This window comes from Nymphalis io, chromosome 19 (genome assembly GCF_905147045.1).
Source record: "Nymphalis io chromosome 19, ilAglIoxx1.1, whole genome shotgun sequence".
NCBI lineage: Eukaryota > Metazoa > Arthropoda > Insecta > Lepidoptera > Nymphalidae > Nymphalis > Nymphalis io.
The window spans coordinates 372,574-389,188 of NC_065906.1; the positions used below are offsets into that span (position 1 = coordinate 372,574).

The 16,615-nt window shown below is 35.0% G+C and overlaps 2 protein-coding genes across 3 annotated transcripts in view; one reads left to right on the forward strand and one right to left on the reverse strand.

The window, feature by feature from the left end:
* Window positions 1-16,615, forward strand: part of LOC126775821 (serine/threonine-protein kinase D1) — a 74,450-nt gene that overhangs the window by 7,181 nt on the left and 50,654 nt on the right. The gene's annotated exons all lie outside the window — the stretch shown is intronic.
* LOC126776145 (esterase FE4-like) lies at window positions 213-12,326 on the reverse strand. The gene is made up of 8 exons (XM_050498445.1): window positions 12,258-12,326; window positions 11,182-11,396; window positions 10,190-10,888; window positions 9,864-10,118; window positions 8,218-8,387; window positions 1,838-2,064; window positions 571-1,757; window positions 213-492 (listed from the first exon to the last, which is right to left on the reverse strand). The coding sequence occupies exons 2-8, from the start codon at window positions 11,223-11,225 to the stop codon at window positions 240-242; spliced, it is 2,835 nt and encodes a 944-aa protein (XP_050354402.1). The 5' UTR covers window positions 11,226-11,396; window positions 12,258-12,326; the 3' UTR covers window positions 213-239.

Below are 16,615 nucleotides of genomic sequence, written 5' to 3' on the forward strand. Positions count from 1 at the left end.
GAATATAGTTATCATAATAATCCATTAAACTGACCAAAACATCCATGTCGTGTCTACTGTGATCATGTCTTATAGAGCAATATAATCTAAATGTAAAACGAAATACTGTGCTTTTAAATATTATTTAATATACCATTTATAATATAAAGGTAAGTACATGGCATATTACGTGATAAATTTATTAATGAAAAATTAATAAAAAAACTGTCGTGTTTTAGTAACTAGCCGTTAAATAAGTTTTAAAATTTTAAATAATTACTTATATCCGTCAAAAGTATAGAACCAAGAACTGTTATGTAAATTGAAGAATTTAATTTTAATGCAAAATTGCGCTCAACGAAGTACTTCTTGTATATCTCATCCCATTGTTTTAATCGTGTATAATGATAACCTTTCTCGACGACCACTGTATCGGCAATTGACAGCCATGTTTCTTCAGTTTGTTCGACTGCCTCCAAATTATTCCAATCAATTTTTTCTGTTGTCGGTCTCCTTTAACAAATATTAATAAAATTAAATTTTACTTAACTGAATCGTGCTATCATTTTCAATAAAGCTTCATTAACTTACCCAGATTTGATAAAACTGGCCCATAGATCTAACATTACTTTTTGTAATGTATTTTCTTCTTCATCTTTGCTAAATACATAATTTAGAGAATCGCCTCTTGCAGCTCCCTTAACGTCATTGTGAGTTCCATAAGCAAACTCATAAAAGTAAACTTGAGCTCCTCCTTTAGCTAACAACCTCGCACCTCTTATACCAGGATACAAGTACTGACTATCAGTAAAACACTGTGAAAGCTTTTCCATATCATTGATTGTTATATTATTCTCACCGAAATATTCCGTTCTCACTTGTCTCCCGATTCTGATTCTTTCTTCGCTGTTATCAAATTTAAGATCGTTTGGTAGTAACTTGGAATAATCTTGATTTAATTGAGACAAACTTTGTTCGGTGTGGGCTAAAGCCATTTCCATAGCTGCTTGATTTGCTGATCCCATCATTATAGATATCCTTATTATTTCATTATTTAGTACATACCACGGTGATTTAGTAAGAAAACCTGTATTATTTTCAATACACGGCTTAAATAGTAGTCCCTGACCCGCCCTCACTAATGTTTCTAAATTTGCCGTATCAAAAATACTGTAACCGGTTTCTAATTCAACATTATTTTCATTTTCTGCTATCTTCTTCATTAAACTTTTTGCTGTTTCTAATGGATACCTGTCTAAGGCCCATGGAGATAAAGCAAACCCACTTTCCGTTATTGCTTTTGAAATTAAAGCCCTTGATTGATTTGATAAAATTAAATACTCGAGAAGCGCTCCTGCACCACCAGATCCGCTTATTGCAATGTTGGAAGCATTGCCACCAAAAGCCTTAATATTTGTCTTTGTCCATTGTAAAGCTAGATTCAAATCTTTTAGGCCAGCGTTACCAGGTGCAGTTTCGTTTTGCAAACACAAAAACCCTAATGGACCGATTCTGTAGTTGGGCAGAACTAGAATTATTCCCTTAGAAACTACATGCTTTGGAACATATTCTGAAGGATTTCCACTACCCTTATTTAGTGAACTATCATGAATGTGGAAAAGGACATCGGCGTTTTCAGTGTTTCTTTGTAGAAATATGCTTAACGTGAGACAAGTGCTACTTCCGATATATTTGTTTTCCGAATCAATTTGAGGACATTTGGACTTATGTTCAGTGTTTTCAAGAACAGTATTCCAGTTATTAGGCGTAGACGGTTCCTAAAAATAAATTATATAAGATTCGCTTCTTTTCAATAGAATAAAAAAATTAATATGGCATATTAAACTTGAATATTTACCTCGAATGGTTTTTCTTCACTAAAAGTCCCGTATGGTATGTCGAAAAATCCTATGATTTCATTGTTATCTTTATATCCGCGCACCGCCCCGTTTTCAGTTTCGACGAGAATTTCAGTGATTTCCTCAATCCTTTCAGCTCGCATAGGATTAACATTCTCCAGCTCAGCGACACTAGTGACATTCGAAACATCCTTAGCCACTCCTACACTTTCATCAATTAAATCGACTTCAATGCAGGATACGCCGATAATTACAAAAAAAATGAACGACCACATATTTTGTTCCTAAATTTTATTTTGGGTAAGATTTAAAATGATATTAAATTTCTATGTATGTGTCATTGTGACGAGCCCTCAGCCTTATATTGGACCAAAAACTGCTTTTAATAAAGAGTGGTACACTCGAAGCTAAAAGTGATACAAGATCGATCACCTACAGTACAATTGCGAAGATAAATGATTTTATATATTAAAATTTTATTTATTATAATTATTATTATATATTTAATATATATGAAAAAATTTAACTTTTATTAAACCTCCATATAGTTATATTGTGAAGCTGTTCTGGTTTAATTGATTTATAGAGGAATACAAACATGTCTCGAGTAAATTATGGGTCCCTACGTCATGAACCCGTCCCTCGATACATAATGTTACTGAAACCAGAATACATAATAATTATAACATTTACTGGTGGTAGAGCTTTGTGCAAGCTCACTGGGTAGGTACCACCCACTCATCAGATATTCTACCGCAAAACAGCAGTAATTGATATTGTTGTGTTCCGGTTTGAAGGGTGAGTGAGCCAGCATAATTACAGGCACAAGGGACATAACATCTTGGTTCCCAAGGTGTGGCGCATTGGTAATGTAAGCGATGGTTAACATTTCTTACACTGCCCATGTCTACGGGCGTTGGTGGCGACAAACCATCAGGTGGCCCTTATGCTCGTCCGCCTTCCTATTCTATAAAAAAATACATTTAATATATACCAACCAACAATTTACCAACTACACTATTCTTTTCTAGTTGGTTTTCGAAAGCGAGATGGCCTAGTGGTAAGAACGCGTGAATCTTAACCGATGATCGTGGGTTCAAACCCGGGCAAGCACCACTAAATTTTGATGTGCTCATGTTTGACGGTGAAAACGTCAAAAATCCGCATTGGGGCAGTGTGGTGGAATAAGATCCAAACCTTCTCAAAAAGGGAGAGGAGGCCTTAGCCCAGCAGTGGCTGTTACTGACTATTCTGTTTCATAAAGTTCCTCAAATAAATAAATATGATTGTAGTATAAACACCAATTGTAATACATTTATGTTATTAAACCTCTGCCACATAGCTGTCTATTCAATTACCGTAGTACCAATGAACATAGATTTAATTGCGTCCAATTCGTCATTAACGGTCCAACGATTTCTAATTAAAACTCTTCGCAGCGAAATGGTCATTTTACAGTTTTATGTATACTTTACGGACATGCTCGAAGTATAATTAGGTGTATATAACACACACTTCCCTAATGTTTCACAAAGACGTACGGCAAATGTTACTCTACCACTAGTAACTCTAGATGACAAACTTATTCTATACAGCCTATTCAACTGAAAAGATAAACACCTTCGACATTGAATTGACACGATATTATTGATCGAATTCTTGAAAAATATTTGGCATTTATTATGTATTAGCAAAAAAAAAAGAGTTTTAAATGTGGTTGAAGTTGATATCGGACCTTTAGAAGTTAAATTAAAAGAGAAATAAATAGTTAAGTTAAATCGTCTTGTATTATAATTAAAGATTTGTTAATCAATAACTGATTTTAGTGTATTATAATGTGGTTTTAGGTCCCAAAGGTCAACTGTCGACATGATATTTTCACTCAGACAGCTACAAGAAAAGTGTAGGGAGCAACATACCCCCCTAGTCATTGCATTCGTAGACCTAAACAAGGCTTTTGACTCCGTGAGCAGAGAGGGGTTGTACTCGGTTCTTATCAGAATTGGATGCCCTCCAAAACTCATAAGGATAGTGCAATCGTTCCACGAAGATATGGAAGTCACCGTCCTGCACAATGGCAACACATCCACGCCATTCGACGTACGCCGTGGTGTTCGTCAAGGTTGTCCAAACGCCACAGGGAGGACCTGTTTGTAGATAGTCTCCTCTTCGCTGACGACGCTGCCTTCGTTGCTCATGACCAAGCTCAACCCCAGAGTCTAATGGACAAATTTGCCAGAGCGTGCGACCTCTTTTCAATGTCCATAAACTGCAAGAAACCGTTATTTTAACGCAAGGATGTTTAGAGCAACCAGTCATCTTGCTTAAAGGCGCACCTTTACAGGTGGTTAACAAATTTTGCTACCTTGGGTCGCATTTGTCGAGCAATCTCTCGCTTGATGCAGAGATCGACTTCCGCATCGGCAAAGCGGCCTCTACGTTCGGGAGGCTCTGTACAAGGTCTTGGGATAACAGACACCTTACGGTATAAACGAAAATGCTTGTTTACCAATCATGTGTCCTAAGCACACTCTTGTATGGAGCAGAAATGTGGACAACGTACGCAAAACAAGAACGCCGACTAAACTCATTTCATATATATTCTATATTTCTGGGCATCTGATTTCTGGGACTGAGGACCGTGCTAAGTAGCGACGCCTTATTCACGAAGGTCAATCAAATCATGACGATGCCTGGTTTGAATAGCTAAAAGAAAAACGCACTAGGCGTCATGAGCAGGCTTCAAACCCCCGCCCATCTGGGGGCGCGTACACTTGTCGAGAGTGCGGCCGAAGGATCCTCTCTCGCATTGGTCTCTTAAGTCATGAATGCAAGTGCCTTCGATTAAATTTTAAATCATCTGTCAAAGATGCAGAGGCCTATATATATATATATATAATCTAGGTTTAGGTTAGGTTAGGCAAAGCTTTTAGGAAATCCCATATAATTTTCACCACTTGGAATAAGTTATGGCCCTAATATACTGTAGTTTTAATATTAATTAAAGCACCATATATTCACAGACACCTGGAATGATGAACGTACACGAAATAAAACTGAATCGGCTACACCCATTCAACCGGAACACAACAATGCTAAGTGGTGCTGTTTGGCGGTAAATGGAATGAGTGGGTAATACCAGGCGAGCTAACACAAAGCCCTACCGCCAAATAAAAGTATTTATTACGTACAAATGAACTTTTACTTAGACATCACGAACAATTGAGAATAAAGCTTTTTTAGTAGTTTATACATCTTTTATTAAAAACAAATGAAGAGATAATAAATATAAAGCATGTTTAAATGCGATTAAAATGAAAAGTCTATACCATAATTGGCTTTTAAAAGCAATTAACAGAGGCATCTATTAATTAAACGTATGACAACGTCACGAGGAATATTGCCGTAATGGATTGAGGAGTGACTGCGCACTCCCATAAATACTGGTTACACTAAAATGTCATTAAAAGCCAATTAGGTATACACTCTCTGCGCTGGTTGAGAGCTTTTAAATACGCTAAAGCAATTATTCTCTTCTCAATTATATAATAACTAGTTTTCACTCGCGTCTTTGGGGGGGGGGATGCTATGTATAAAAAAAGTAGCCAATGTCCTTCCTTGTTATTCAAGCTTGCTTCATACCAAATTTGATCAGAATCAGTTCAGTGGTTTCAGGTAAAGTGCGACAGACAGACACATTTACTTTCGCATTAATAATATTAGTATAGATAATGTCTTGTCCGAATCGTTACCGTGGTCAATTAAAACCGGAACAAGATACCAATACTGCAACTACACACGCTACTAGACCAGCGAGGCATTCAATATTTAAACATACAATAATTCGCTTCGTTCGTCCCTTGAGAAAACCAATAGCTTGTTTTAAAAGAAACGCGAATACGCGTCACTTATGTTAGCGCAAAAGTTTACTTCTAACTTTTAATGTAAAATATTCAAATTTAATTTTAAAATGTCGCGTTTAATAGACTTGAATGTATCAATAAAACAATCATTAAGTCAAATATACAGGAGAAATTGTCAACGCCAGCTCCTTTGTTGTTTTAACCTGTTCGATATAAAAAGTTTTCCGGAAATGCATTAGGCCCAAATAAATATCACTTTTACGCGATATTATTTCTTAAAATGTTACTTATTCAATACATTCGTATTGAATAAGTAACAATAAGCGAGTTGATTATATCTTATCCGTTAATGTTAAAGATCATGAAACAGTTTGACGTCAAATTATATTGTTTTACAATGAACTTGATGCTGCGCTGCGAACCGTAGATTGAAATTACAATCATTAGACAGAGACGAAGCAACAATAGTTTGTTATACAAGCTATGAATGAATCTTGATTTAGGATTTTGACTTTGTTGGTTATATCGGATTTACATACTCGGTTCGTCTCGTTACCCACCGGGAACTCCGACGAACATTGGTGTCGATAGAAGTGTTGATAAGAAATCGCAATGCACCATCTAAGTTGACCGCTCTGAAATTAGTCACGATGACTGCGCAGAAGATGAACAAAAACGAGCGCCATTGTTCGTATGACTATATTGTGGGTATATTATTATACTTGGTCGAGAAATTTGAGTACATACTTTGCGTTTGTAACTATGTCAATTGTCGATTAACGTTATTTTTATATATTGTTATTTATATATAGGTAGGCAGACTAGCAAACTTTTGTCACTAGTAGAAATATTACCCTCCCTTACATGGTCGATGCGCCACCAAAAGCCTAAGATGTTATGTCCCTTCACTCACCTTTCAAACCGAAGTACAACAGTACAGTACAGTAACAGTACGAAGTACTGAGTACTGGGTAGTATCTACATAGACGGGTTTGAAAAACTTACTACCAAGTAAAATGTTATATGAACGAATGTGAACAGGCCGGCTAATTTAGATTGCGCGATTTGCACACTTTTTTTCATAACTAACGTACTACCGACGCTTTAAACCTTAGTGTTAATTTTGCTACGACTTTCTCTCACAACGATACAAGCTTAATTTGTTATCTATATGAGAACCTTTATCAATTATTATCACACCACTTGCAGCTGCGATAAAAACGGCTTTTTGTATGTTTACATTTCACGTTGCCATTTTTATTGTAACGGAATAAAACCCTTCCAAAAAGTTTCTATAACTCGACTTATAGAAAATCATCAGCGGTACGTTTTACACCAAATGTAATTTAAGCTAATAATAAATACCTAGTTACATTTTTATAAGGGCTTTCGATTTTGAAATTGTGAAGTAATTAGATGTTAGGATATAAATTAAAATTATATTTATAGAGAGAGAAAACCACTCATCACGAGATTTCCTAAACTCTCCGCCCGATTGAATTGAAATTTGTTACAGTTACTCTTTCCCTGACGTAGGCGCTCAGTAAGAACGGATTTTACGCAAATCTTATCCAAAATATGTTTTTCTCATGTACTCGTGCGAAGCCGGGACGATTGGCTAGTAAAATATATCGGTGCATGTTTTTTTTATATTTGAGATTTGTTTGTAATTTATAATAATAACTAATATCCACTATATACTGTTGCATACTTATCTGATCAATCATTATATAAAATATAACATACAGTAAATATGTCATAGTTACTAGAAATTATATCCGCCGGACATCCGCATTGAAACCGTTAAGATATCGTAAACATATTTAAACATATATTTATTTGTTTGTTACAGGTGAGCTCATCAAATATCACGTTACACTGGTTATACGTATAAGAATATATATAAATTATTTCTTCCTACCCTCGATATTTGACCAGGAAATATTACAACAATTGGACTGTTGTTTGGTAAGTTAAATTTTTGACATTATGTTTTTACAAATTGCGAGCCGGAGTCGTTCCGTAGTGGGGTGATGCCTAGGGCCAATTTACCCGTATTCTTTGAAATTATAAACCCACAAGAAAGTAGTAGAAAGCAGACAGCCAGGAAAGATTAAGTAAGACGTTAACACCGTTTAGGTAACGACTATGAAATGTTTTTAAAGTTATACATAATACCTGATCTTATTTTATTTTTCTTAATATGAAATTAAAACAAAAAATACGAAATGTTGATAATATATGTTTATTTAATTTTACAAAAAGTAAAAGAATATATTATTTATTAAAAAAAAAAACATTTTTATGTTATCTTATAATGGTAAATAATCAATTCTTACATATATTTATGAATATGTACATATGTATAAGTATTTTGTGTATCTCGGAAACTGCTCTAACGATTTGGTTTAAATTTTGTATGTAGACAAGGTTTTTCTTTTAAATTTGTCTATTTTTCACATAAAAAACAAATTATAAGAACTGGTCGCTCAGGTGCTATTATCATATATTATCACTGTACCGCCTATTTTCATAGTAATATTTCTCATAAATATCTTTCCACATCTGCGTTTCCCTTTTATAAGGAAATTCTATCATCCTTAAATCCACGTTAATATCCAAGAGCCGAGCGTCATGAGTATTTACTGGCTCCCACAGGAAATGTTCATTTTCTGGTGTTGGATTCCTGGAAACAAAATACTTTGTTTATATTTCACAAGTCTTATATACTCACCATAAGTATGAACGTCTTCGTAATATAAAAAAAAAACTTTGTATTTACTAATTTACTACAATATCTAATTAGGTATTAAAGGCACTGGCGTGTTAATATCTAAATATATTTAATGGGCTATTGATACTGGCATTGGTTTGGCCAATGGCTGGAATATGGTAGTATGGGTTTTTCTTCATTTTTTTTTTACAATTAATAGGCCAGCGTTTGACCGTTGACTTGCCTGATGTTAAGCATCGACACGGTCTAAGATGTACCACGCTTGCCTATAAGAAACCTGTTTATTCTGGATTTGAAGACACCAACATTGTACCTATCAGGAAATACGGACTCAGGCAAAGCATTCCATAGTTTCGCAGTGCGAATGATGAATGTAGACTCAAAGCGCTTCGTAAGTAGGCGGGGAATTTCCACTGTGTACCTATGGCGCTTTGGTCGCGTTTGCCGTCCGATAGTAAAAAGGGGCGGGAGGAATCAGTTCATATAATTCCTGAGCACATTCTCCGAAATGTATCCGATAGAAGACTGGAGTGATGCAACCACACGTCGATGTTCCAGACTTTGGAGCCTAGACTCGACCAATGCGTCGTCTCCTATCAACCTTCTGGCACGCCTCTCAATCAACTCTAGAGTCTGAAGGTATTTCTTGGCAGAGCCATCCCAAAGGAAAGCAGTACTCCATACATGACCTCACTCATTGCTATTTTATGAATTATTTAATGATCCGTGTAATAAGAAAACAATAACATAATGTATTTATTGATTGTTATCTAAACTTCCCCTATTTCCGTAAAACTTATTCATCATCATCATCATCTTTCGATCGTCTCGACTCGATCTTCAGCTCTCAATCCCCAACCGCTGCCAGTCACCTTGCGTATATCGTCACTCCACCTAGCTGGAGGGCGTCCTACGCTACGTTTGCCAAGGCGTGGCGTAACTTATTTGGCTTAGGCAAATTAAATTATTGTTTATAGTAACTGCGGGTGTTTCAAGACGATTAACGTCAATGGGCGCCCAAGATAATTAGCGTATATAATATATTGATTATGTCCTCGGTTTCCAGACTGATAATATGTGTAACCAATTCTAAATAGAGATTAACATGGAGATTTAATACGTGACTAACGACATTGAAGAACACTCGATTAAATAAACTTTAATTTGCCTTTCTTTAATCTATGTACGACGAGTACAACAATTACTTAAGAATACTAGATTATTTTGTCATTAGTAGCAAAAATGTTTGCAAAATATTCAGACGGGTGCAACTAGTTTCTAATTCAGATAGAACAGTTTACTTACAAATACTAACGAGTTTAGCTATATGGATCACAATATATAACCATGAATGCAATCCTAATTTGTAAATTTAAAAAAATACGTACCTTTCATCCACACTATGAAGCTTATAAAAAAAAAACTTACAAATGCTTGACGAAATTTGTCCAAAGTCGTACGATATTTTCTTGAACTATTCCATCGTCATCGTCTAGTCTCTGACCCCTCGCTGGGAACAAATATGCCAACTCATCCGAGTGTGCTGCGCCTGTCTTGATCATTCCCGGTTCCCCTTCCACGCCCACATTTCCCGAATAGGAGAATTGATAATAATAAACTGAATCGCTAAAAGAAGCATGAAGGCGTACGCTTCTATGAATATGACCCAAGAAGTAGGCATCTCTGTAAAAGATTTGTTTTTAAACAATGTGCATATTAGAAAGCAACTAATATCTATTTATATAATTACATACCTGTGGTAAGCTAGCAGCGAAGCCATTGTCATATTCCCGTCGAAGTACATATCATTAACTTTGTTCACTAGCTGCGGTATATCTCTTTTGTTCGTTTGTAACTCACTCGGAAGCAAAAAATCCATTCCTTTAGACATTTTCCTTAAAGCTTTTGCGCTTTTCAGCATTGAAGCAAACACGTAAGCCTCATTATTAGTGTATCCTATTATCATCGGAACCTTTGCCATATTTCCACTTGAAATAATGTCAAAAGGCGACTGAGATAATAATCTTTCTTCATTCTTTAGGGGTTTTTCGACGCAGATACCAAAAGGCAAGTAGGGCAGCTCAAGATCTTCAGATCTACCTGCTAGATCTGCAATCTCAACTCTGCTTAGCAATGAATCTCTGCTTCCGTTAAATTGCATTTTTAAAAATTTTGCTCGATTTTCAGCGTCGTAGTTAAAAGCCCAAGGGGCCAATACTGTTCCACTTTGCAGTATAACCCCATGGAACAAACCCTTAGCCATGGGTGTCAGCATCAAAGATTCTACTAACGCAGCTCCAAAACTTTGTCCAGCGACTATTACTTTATTTGGGTTTCCACGAAAAGCGTTAATGTTGTCTCTAACCCATCGTAAGGCTAGTACCACGTCCTTTAAACCTGCATTGCCTGGAATTTTATCTTCGCTTAAACATAGAAAACCTACTGGACCCAACCTGTCGATGAAAACATTCATTTAAAATATTAAATAATGCGTACTTTCGTCTTACTCGTCTTCTATTATTTCATTTATCGTTCATTCGATTATTTTTACGTGTAACTATTTTTATTTGAACTTACTAAAAAATTTAGTATCTTGCTTTTTTCCACTTTAAATCTAGTGTCATATATAGTCATTTTCCAAACAGTTAATTTTACCAATTTTATTGTAGTTTTGAAGAAAATAAACCTTTTTATATTCGATTGGCAAATCAGTTACCATTTATTACATAATGATGAAAATATTCACCTATGCCTAATAATCACTACGATAATGCCTTGTTTCACCAGCATCGTTGGGTTGTACCGACCACTACCTCCAGTGACCCAGGCCAGGACCGGCAGTCCCGATCCATGCGGAACATGGACGTCTAATTTTAAACATTCCTCGACTGGTGAACTCGTGTAACAATGGGGCTCGCTCGCTTCCCTGATGTCTGTCCATATAGGTGCTAGGCCGGCACGCTGTAATGAAACGAGTACGTACACCATGAGCTCTATGATAAAGTTTTTTTTTCAGCGAAGTGATTACAATCTTCCGTCTGAGGCATTTAATAAAATTCTAGTTGGTATGTTATTTATGAACTATTTCGTTCTGATATATACACTTGTTTATTTCATTTATATCATAAATAACAAAATCAAAACACAATAATATATAAAATCGATCCCGTTGCAGAGAACATCTGTGGAATTTCGCCACAATTGCCGCAGATTACTTGGTGGTAGGGCTTTATGCGCCAGTGTAAATACAGCCACAAGTGACATAACATATTAATTCCCAAGGCTTGTGGCGCATTGACGACGTAATGGTTAATATTTCTTGCATCGCCCATGTCATTGGGCGGTGACCACTTACCATCAAGTGTCCTATTTGCACGTTAGCCTACCTATAACACAAAAATAAAAAAAGAAGACGATGATTGTTTAAGAATTGTAACTTAACGGCTAAAGCATCTTTATAGCATTTCATTTTTATAGAAACATACATAACATGTACATATGATTTACTTATAATAAAAATTTTCAATTCCAAACAGTAAATGCCGAGATAGTCCAGTGGTTTGAACGCGTGAATCTGAACCGATGATCGTGGGTTTAAACCGGGCTAGCACCACTGAATTTCCATGTGCTTAATTTGTGTTTATAATTCATCTCGTGCTTGACGGCGAAGGGAAACATCGTGAGGAAACCCGCATGTGTTTCACTGAAATTCTGAATTTAATGGAATAAGCTCCAAACCTTCTAATCAAAAAAAAGAGTGCCTTAGCCCAGCAGTGGGACATTCACGGTACTGTACTGTAAACAGTAGAATCCTCAACTTACCTTAAATCTGCCGTTAACTCCACTAAGCGAACCATATGGAATACCGAGATAAGAAATGAAACCATCGCTATGGACGCCGCGGATCTTCCCTTGAGCTATGTTTATCACGTCCTTTGATGTGATCCGTGTTACAGACAACATTAAAATCAAGACAATTATTGTCGCCATTATAAATTTTGGAACTGCCTATTTCTATGGAAGATATATCCTCGGTTGTTTTTTGAAAGCTATAAATACTTTATCAATATCGCTGGCTGTGTGAGCCGTCAGCTTGTTCAATAAGTTATTAGTGAGTCGTTATCACGTTTTGACTACTAAACATCAATCGCGTGCCGATGATATGAGTTCGCGCTCTGATGAATTGCGCTTTTCATCAAATGTTACTATCTCGTGTGTTAGAATGTTGTGGACTTGTGTAGTACAATTTAATATTATATTTCCAGTAAAAAGTGTGTTATCCAAATCGGAGTAAGTCAATAATCGTTATTTCTTGTCAGTCTCTCATCTCATTTGATCATAAACTACCCGACGATCGGTCTGGTTCTTATAAAATACGTATATATATATACATATATTTTGAATATTACAACTTCATTATCGTTCATCGAAGTATATATGTATATACGTATACTGTATATACGTAACTTTATATAGAGGTGCCGAAGAAAGGTATAGTGATGTTTCAATTCGTAGCGAAATATGTAAAATGTAAGTTTTGTTTAAGTTCTTAACTCGAAACGTTTTTTTGGTTTTCTAGTGTAATTTTTTATCATTGATAGCCGGACGGGCTAATAGTCCGCCTACCTATTATTAATAAAAAAATGCATTCAAAAGTTGAATGTAAAAACGAATCCTTTTACAGAGATATTAATAAAATTCCTCGATTGAAATATTCACATCCATATTTCTGACATTCAACTGACGTGACTACATTGAACATCCGACGGATTCCGAGAATGTACCTCGTTTCCAGCACAATGCACTTTTACCTTTTACTATTGAAAATGTAATATTCGCTATTGCAATTCAAAATTGCTTCGTATTATGAGCTGTTTAATGACAAACTCATTGTGTCGTGTCACAAATGGAACTAATTTCTTCCGCGTTATAATATGATTTAATTAAGTCTTTAAAGTAATTTAAATTATAATTAACTTGCAAGAGAGCAGCGGAAAAAATGTTGTATTTAGGTAGATCTTAACGGATGCTCGCGGGTTGAAATCTAATCACCAGTTTTTAATATGTTGACTTGTATGTTTATCATTGATCTTGTGCTCAGAGGTGAAGCAAAACATTTGTATTTATTACATAATCACCGCTTCCACAGTATTCACATGTGACAGCTGACACCAATAAATAATTATACACTAAGAGTTTAGCGAAATAAGCTTTGGTCCTTCGCAGAAGGGGAATCGTTTGCCCTGCGTTGTGCGGGGCGAGTATATGCCGAATCTACATTATTTATTATTCCAGACTATATTTTCTACATATACTGTGTTAACTAGTTTAAACCTTGACGATGGCGGATATGAAATATTATAGCTTATAAATATTACATATAATTTATTTAATTAAAAACGTTATAGGACACAGACCACCGATATTTTTCGCCACATCTCGATATAATCATTTTGTATTACGAACTATTGCTAGTTTTATGTATTTTAAAATGACGACTCAAAAGTCTGTAAAGGCATATAAATGAATATTTCGATTATATTTGTAGCGATTAAACTATAAAGTTTAACGAAGAGTTTTAAGTCATATAACTCTACTACTACATACTAATCTAAATACGTAAGTATATAATACTCAATGTTCATTGTCGCCATCTTATAATCGTAGGTAGTGATTTACCAATTCATCCATTATTCAACCGCCACACATCAATATTTTGTATTTCTGTGTTCTGAATCGAATGGCGAGTGGTCATTACAAGTACAAGATGTATGAGATCGTAGACGCCATAGTTGGGACAGCATTAAGAACTTCTTGCAGTGTCCGTGTTTATTTACCAAGGTTACTATTTTGCTATTTTACTATCTTTATATACAATACAAACTTAGCTTTATATATTATACTAGCACTTGGCCATAGTCCAAAATTCAGTTAAACAGGATTAAAAGGCCAGTACGGTATACTAACACTGCTGAGCTAAGGCCTCCTCTCTCTTTTTGAAGATAAGGTTTGGAGCTTATTCCACCACGCTGTTCCAATGCGGGTTGATGGAATACACATGTGGCAGACTTTCAGTGAAATTAGACACATGCAGGTTTCGTAGCGTGAGAGCCGATACTTGAACTCGTTAATTGACATTTTTTATAGTGGATAGTAATTTATTATAATGTTGTACTTCTTCAAACGTTATATCTTTTCTTGCATACTTAGTTCTAATTTTCGGGAGAACTAGTAAACTAGGTCGGCGGGTGCTACGCTTACTTACATGCTTCACAAAGGACAAGTCAGAATGTATGGATTTACTAATGATTTTTCGTATTTTTATGTTTTTATGTTTCTTATATATATATATAAAGCTGTCGTAGGTTCATAATCCTTGTTTTATTGTAAATTTTTATTGTAGGTGTTAGAGAGGGATATCCAAAAAGTATTTTTACTATTTTATTTTGTTTCCTTCCAAGTTCTTGTAATTTTGTTTTAGCAGCATTACCCCATATTCCGATTAAATATAACAGATGTGACTTGACCAAGAAGTTGTAAATAGTATAAAGTAGTTTCTGAGGTATGCACGTAGAAATATTTTTTATTGAACCAATTAAAGAAAAAAGTTTTTTCTTAATGTGGTCTATGTGGTTGTTAAAAGTTAGATAGTTGTCTATCCTTAAACCAACTTCACTGGTGGTAGGGCTTTGTGCAAGCTCGTCTGGGTACCACCCACTCATCAGATATTCTACCGCAAAACAGCAGTACTGTTGTGGTATTGTTGTGTTCCGGTTTGAAGGGTGAGTGAGCCAGTGTAATTACAGGCACAAAGGACATAAAATCTTAGTTCCCAAGGTTGGTGGCGCATTGGATATGTAAGCGATGGTTGACATTTCTTACAATGCCAATGTCTAAGGGCGTTGGTGACCACTTACCATCAGGTGGTCCATATGCTCGTCCGCCTTCCTATTTATTTATTTATTTGGGAAACAAACAATTTTAAAAACACTGTAATATAAAACAAAAATAACAAAAATCACAAATCAATCAAGTTTCCACTTAAAGCTAATACACAAAAAAAAATAACAAATTGAATTAAATTAAATTAAAATTGAAAGTAAAACAAAAATAAAAACTGCAAATACATTATCACTTTAGGTAAAAGAGTTAAAAACAATTAGCATTTTAAGATATCACAAACTGCTCTTTTATAAACACCAATTTTTGGGCAAAAAATATCTAAGTTTTGGAGGTTATTATTATAATTTAGGCAAGAACGGTACAAAAACACATTCTTTGTAAATTTATTTTTACATGAGGGTACAAAGAACAAAGAATTATTTCTAGCAGTAAGACGAGGACATTTAAATAATATGTTACTTAGAAGATTTAGAGTCAACCATGTTATTAATTATTTTATACAAATCTATTTGGTCTCTTAATTGTCTACGCACAGTTAATGGGACTATTCTAGAGATATCTTTGTTATCAGATAAACCAGCTCTAAATCGCAAATTTTTTAAGAACTTATTTTGTAATCTTTCTATTTTATCTACGTAGATGTTATAATTGGGATTCCAAACTGTGGAACAATATTCAAGTATGGACCTAACATATGCGTTGAATAAAAGAATAAGGGTGGAGCAATGTGTAAATTCTTTACTCAATCTTAAGATGAACCCAAGCATACGATAAGCCTTAGAAGTAATATACTCGATATGACAAGTAAACGATAACTTGTGGTCTAAAAATACACCCAGATCCCTAACCTCTGATATTCTGGCTAATAATGTATCCTGCAGTGAGTAATTATATACTATAGGTTTCTTTTTCCTTGTGAACGTTATTATGTTACATTTTTTTATATTTAGATATAAGAGATTTTAACGCAATAGTTGCTTAAGTTATTAAGGTCAGATTGAAGTGATACACAGTCTTGAGTCGAGTTTATAGTTTTAAAAATTTTCATATCATCCGCATAGAGTAAAATATTGCAATTAGAAATGATTTGGGTAATGTCATTAATAAAAATATTCTATAAAAAAAAAACAAGATATTTTTCGCAAGTTTTCTGTTCGATTGGAATGTTGTTAACGGTTAGCGCATCATGCTGTGGAACAGTTTTCTTTTTTTACTTAAATATAATATAACATGTCTTGGAAGCATTTATCGTTATTATATTATAATGGAAATCTTCT

Bases quoted from the DNA above. Each gene is read 5' to 3' on its own strand.
- LOC126776145 (XM_050498445.1), bottom strand. From the start codon at position 11,225: ATGCTGGTGAAACAAGGCATTATCGTAGTGATTATTAGGCATAG. The intron at 2,065-8,217 runs GTGATAATATAT...CCTGCATTGAAG, and splicing joins CTATGAAAATAGGCGGTACA to TCGATTTAATTGATGAAAGT. The intron at 1,758-1,837 runs GTAAATATTCAA...ATTTATTTTTAG, and splicing joins GTGAAGAAAAACCATTCGAG to GAACCGTCTACGCCTAATAA.